The 6,037-nt window shown below is 34.0% G+C and overlaps 1 protein-coding gene across 1 annotated transcript; it reads left to right on the top strand.

Annotated features, from left to right (window-relative positions):
* The first annotated feature begins 206 nt into the window (after positions 1-206).
* LOC145326859 (uncharacterized) lies at positions 207-2,823 on the top strand. Its single transcript, XM_080170295.1, has 4 exons — positions 207-358; positions 1,012-1,299; positions 1,902-2,035; positions 2,272-2,823. Exons 1-4 carry the CDS (start codon positions 337-339, stop codon positions 2,578-2,580), a joined length of 753 nt encoding a protein of 250 aa, XP_080026421.1. The 5' UTR covers positions 207-336; the 3' UTR covers positions 2,581-2,823.
* Positions 2,824-6,037: the final 3,214 nt, after the last annotated feature.

Below are 6,037 nucleotides of genomic sequence, written 5' to 3'. Positions count from 1 at the left end.
AAATTTAAATAAACAGAAAATAATCTTATGTTTATTCCTACAACAATTTTTACAAAACAAATTATAGACTTTTTTTTATAAATCAAGAGTGTGCAGAATAAAGTGCAAAAATAAAAGAGGGTTGATGCACCCCCACTGAAATTTGCCTACACCCCTAAATTGCAACCTCATACACCTCTTTCCTTCGTTTTTGGTTTAAGGGAGATGTCAAATTTCTGGTTGCGCTTTGTGCACCCCCTTGGCAAAAGACTTTGCACGCCACTGTTTTATTTACTTTTTAATCATATATAAAGAGTATTTCTTACTATTATCTTTAATTCAACATCAGATTGCAAGATGAGATCATTGGTTTTATTTGGTAATTATTCTTTTTCTTTTATTTTTACTTTTTCCTATCTCCTTTTTTCTCTGTTATTTTAATTAATATCCTCGGATTATATTATCTTATTTGTTGGCTTTTAATCTTTTAAATATGAGTGATGGATTCTTTTCGGGTAGTGTTTAAACTTTATCATTTGAAATTAAAATCTACAGAAGCATTAAATATGTAATTTGCTTTGTCCGTCGGTCTGTCATTCTTGCTACAAAATATATTATTCATTAACTGAAAATAGGTGATAAAGGTTTTGTACTTATTTTTTAAAAATAAATTTATATTCCTATTTTATTATTACATGCCCATTAACATTTCGGGTATAGTCCCTTTCGTGGCAACGCCCCTTGAAGGGCGGTTTGTCGTCTTTTAAAAATAGCTTTTAATAGGTTATTTTAGCTAAGGTTATATTGGGTTGGGTGATCGCCCACAGGGTTAGGCAATTGACCCCGCAGGGTTAGAGCATCTATAGGTGCTAGAAATAGGAGAAAAGCTACTGTGAAAAAAATGAAGAATAGTCTTTTAAGGCGCATTGCCACGAAATTTCTTGTCCGCATTTCTATCCTCTATTTTTTAGTGTTTATTACTAGTTGGCATCTTTGTTTACTATTTTAACACTTAAATTCCTTTATTTTTAGTAGTATTGTGCGTGGCTGCTGTGAAAGCTGGGAACATTATTCCTGTGTATGGGGAGCAGTATATCCGCCCTGGGCTGAAGTACCCTTATGAGACTATTGCCTCCTACTACCCCTATCCTGGATACTACCCCTATCTTGGTTACTATCCCTATGGAGTGCAGCAGCCCCTGGCAGGTGCCCCTGTTGCTACCACTGGTTTTGCTCCCGTAGCACCTGCAGCAACCACTGGTCCTGCTGGTCCTATGGCTGCTGGAGCTCCAGGTGGATCTGTCATCTTTACTGGAACAGGTTCTTTCTTTAACTTATTTAGTAGCACAGTACTCAATATAATTCACGTTGTCTGTCTGTCCGTAACGCTATTGCAGAAATCTTTAAATAGCATTTAGGGATGGTTTTGGGTTAGAGTTCCCCTAACTATTGGGGTGCCGGCAGTAGTACATAGTATAAAGAAAATTAATTCGCCATGAAACAAAGATATTATTATATATTCGTTTTTAATAATGTTTAGTTAACCCAAGGAGGGAAGGGACATTTAACTGGTACCCAATTTTTTACAATTTTGTTCTTTATTGTGTGGCTGTAGATTTTTTATACTTTAATAGAACTTTAATTGAATGTTTCTAAATTTGTAGCTTCTTAATTTTATAACTTAGTCTATAGTTTGAAGCTAAATAGAGCCTGAATAATTAGAATAATTTGGGATGTATATATAATATGTATATCTGTCATTCTTAATCCCTAAAATTTTAAAGATTCTTTCATTTCCGACCTAGTACCCACCATCCCGTTTTCTTAAATTTATAATGGAATTTAGTAAAAATTAATTTTTTTGGTTAATTAAAAATTTTGTTTTGAAGTTTTTAATCTAAAATACAAAAGTAAAATTTCAGGTGATGTAACTGCAGCTGGAACTGGCCTTGGATTCTTTGCTGGTGAGGGAGAGGTTGACTTTGCTGGAGCTTTCCCTGCTGGCGTTTTCATGGGACAAGGACAGGCACAGTTTGATGGAGCTGGACAAATCCAGGTAAAGATATTTTTATCTAAATGATTATTTTAAAATTTCATAACCACTTTATCTTAATTGAATTAAAAGCATTGGATGGATACTTTAAATTTTTAATTGTTGGTTCCAAATAAAATAGTGTTAAACTTTTCAATCATCCAAAGGGTTAATTGTGTCTATCTTGAAAATGGGAGTTGTAATTAATTTATTACGCATAGTCTTATCCCCTGAGATCCCTGATATGAAATATTGTTAAGGTAGCAACAGTTCCCGGTGTTGGTGTTGTTGGTGGCTTCCAGAACTTTGTTGGTCAGGGTGGATTTCAGGGAGTTGGAGCCACAGCTGCCGTGGGAACTGGTGTTGTTAACGCTCAGGGAACTGGAGTTGCAGGACTTGTGGGCAATGGATTTGTTAATGTGAATGGAGTTGGTCAGACCAACATCAATACCTTGAGAGGTGCTAGGATGTATGATGTACCAGCTGTATCTGCCTACAACCCTGTGTATACTTCCTATGGGAACCCTGCCTACACCCCTTCCCTCCCATTCTATGGCAACCCTGTCTAATATTATAATGGATACTCTACCTATGGTAGCCCCTACAATGGAGGATATTTGCCAGAGTCTTATGGAACCTACAGGCTCCTCCGTCCTGCTCCAGTTGCCGGAGTATCTGGAACTACCTATGCACCTGCCTATGGATATAGATATGTACCACAGTACAATCCTTAAATTATGATGTTTGAACAAGTTTTATCTATTTTATATATGTTTTAGCATAAATTTATGAAATATAACTAAAGTACATAACATATTTTATTTTCTACTGCGGAGCTTTTTAAAGATCTTGTCAGACCGTATTTCATTAATTGGTGGTTCTAATTATTAATTTATGATTTTTAGCCTCTCTATCATAATATGTAACTTATTTAATTTTTACTATTTTTACATGAAATTTTTATCCTTTTCTTATTTTTGGAATAATTATTTACGGGGTAAAGGTATCCTTCTTTTTTTTTCTCGAAAAGAAATCTGTATAATTCGCACTATTTTTAATAAGACTTCTATTTAGCTGTTTAAGTTCTGACACCCCTAAAGTGTTAAGGTTCGTTTGTCCCAATTGATTTTAGAGCTTCCTTGTTAAAAGGATAAAAATAGGATTTAAAGTATAGTTTCATTGCTAGCTAAAAAATCCTTGGTACTCCCAATGGGTTTGTATATTTATATTCCTTACTCCTATTGTATAAAGTAGTAAGGTATTTTGTCTGTAGCTGTATATCTCCTTAACCACTGCACTGATTGGGTTCCCTATTTTAGAGAAGCTTCACATTGCTGCAGTTGTGACTCGAGTGCAATTTTAGATTTAAGTTTAGAAATTGCAATTAGGCTGTTTTTCTGCTTTTTCAACACTTTAAAATTGAAAGCTACAAGCACGAGTAAATTTGTTTAAATTTTTAAATAATTAGACTGAAAAATGATTAATTTTATAAGAGAAATATATTGATAAGAGATACCTCGCCTAAAACATTGTCCTTGGTTCTCCTAGGAATCATTATTCCAAAAATCAGATTAATAGATTAATTATAGAACATGCAAAATTATTTTTAAAAAAGGTAAAAATCATCATATTTGAAATGGACGTACGGAAATTCTGGTAATACTTAGAGTTAAGTTAAATATTCTAAATCGTACCGAACTACTACAAGAATCACCATGATAAGTTTTAAATCAACAGGACAATTACAACATATCTAATAAAACGATTATAGCTTTCTGATTTGATCGGACGGACAGACTCTAATTAAAGAAAGGCATTTTAACAATATGACAACATCCATAAAAGCGAAGCACTGAAAATGTAGGACAAACGGACATTAACACTTATATAGTGTCAGAACTGAATAATCAGAATATGAAAGTATAAGAGTCGAAGCAAAATTGTAAGTAAATTTATTGTAAAGTGCTATACACGATAATGTTTATGGACACACTTCCTTTATTAGGACTTGATTATAAAGTTGCTTCGCTTATAATATTGTACTTTGTTGTCCCAGGAATCAATATACCAAAAATCAGATCAAACGGATAATTAGATCACGTAAAAATTTGTTGTTAAAAAAGTTGAAAAATCAACATGTTTAAAATGGACGTACGGACATTCTGGTAATGATTATAGAGTTGCTACGCTTTCTAAATCGTACCTAACTACTACAGGAATCACCATGCAAAGTTTGAAATCAATAGGACAATTCTAACATGCCTAAATTAACGAAAAAAAGCTATCTATCTCGGACGGACGGACCGACCGACCCTAATTTTAGAAAAGCTTCGCTTTTAAAAAGAACATTAATAGTTATTTATCGCATCATATTATCGCAATATACCAATTACATCAACTACATCAGGGTAGCTTCTCTTAGGACCTGTGAAGAGGGTACCACCAATCTCCCAAGATAAATCGCCCCTAGGACCCCCCCCCCCTCTAGGGGTGTAGCCGCTAGTATATAAATAATTCATTAGCTTTGCTTTTTTTTCTTGATGTATTTTGAGCTTTTAAGAATTAGTTTGTTCTTGTTGCTAAGAATTTACGACTCTACGTATGTGTAGCTAGCTCGCTGAATAGTTTATGATATTAATCATATAATTTGCTTTCATCATTCCAGCTAATTGAACCACTAATGAGGCAAACTTCTGGGTGCTAGGGGTAGGATTCTCCAGATTTTCCAGATTTGTTCATTTGTCTGTCTGTAATGTAATTTTAATAGATACAAAATCACATTTAAAGCAGTAAGAAAAACACGTTGTTTATTATCCATATAATAAAGTAACAGGATGTCTGTCAGTATGTACCGAAGGATTTCACTAATCGCCGAACCAATAAGGCTCTTCTTACAGTGTAGCTTCTCATAGATCCTGGGAAGGTTTTTAGCTATTTTGAAAGGGGGTACTACAACCCTTCTAAAGAAATCGCTAAAAATATATCAAACCCAATCTAGCGGCGAAAAAAGAAAACTTTTTACGTGCCCCTAGAAGCCTCTAGAGATAATTCTTATTCTTGTTAAATAAATAAGATAGAAACTGCTAATATTCTTTTGGATGTAATCGTTCTTGATTATGATAATACTATTTCCCTGAAAAAATGTAATAGGCTACCCATTGTTACGTAATTAAGCAAAAAAAGTTTATATATATTTCGAGGGACAAGTTTCAATTTTAGAAAGGTTAGGAAGGAGACATTTAGAGCTAAACTTAGGAAGAGTGACACCATTGGGCTGTGAATTGTAATCGTTTTATAATCACGTTCTCCCAACTGTTGCCCTAAAGTTTGGTGCTTTAATAAATCTTGATTGGTTGGTTTAATCCAGCAGTTTTCAAACTTTTACCAATAATTTAAATATAGAGAAGGAATATTTTAGTTTTTCATTATTTGGGATGTACATTACTTTATCTTTCACTAGCGGCTACGCCCCTAAAAGCCTCTAGTGGCACTTTAAATGTTTGTTTTTTTTGTTGCGTTCAAGTTTCTACGTTATGTTGCGTAAGAGTCTCTTTATACGATACCTCGCAATGTTACGTAGGAGTCTCTATACTTAAAATAAAAATTTCGATTTATTATTATTTCTCTTGGGAGGGTGGCGGTACCCTCCCCCAAAATTGTTATAAATCTTCCCGGGACCTATGAGAAGCTACGCTGTTAAGGAGAACCCGATCGGTTCAGCGGTTAGCGAGATCCTTCGGTACAAACAAACACATAGACACACAGACATCCTGTTAATTTAGTATAAGGATTGTCTTATCCCTTAAGAACCTTGAATTAAAACAAAAGTTTTTCGTGTTCTCCTTAGTGAAGTGATATATTTCATTTAAGCTTATTACCGACAGACAAATAGCCCAACCGACAATCTATCCAGTAAAAAACATATATTTTTTAAGAATTAATTTTAAATCACATACATTATTGTCTACAGTAACAGGATATCTTACCGTCCGACAGTCCTGTCTTTTAGTCTGTTAAATGTATGTT

Source organism: Acartia tonsa, chromosome 8, assembly GCF_053477335.1.
Source record: "Acartia tonsa isolate MP-2025a chromosome 8, ASM5347733v1, whole genome shotgun sequence".
Classification (NCBI taxonomy): domain Eukaryota; kingdom Metazoa; phylum Arthropoda; class Copepoda; order Calanoida; family Acartiidae; genus Acartia; species Acartia tonsa.
The sequence above is the reverse complement of the archived record's forward strand: the minus strand, read 5'-3'. Positions and strand labels throughout refer to the sequence as shown.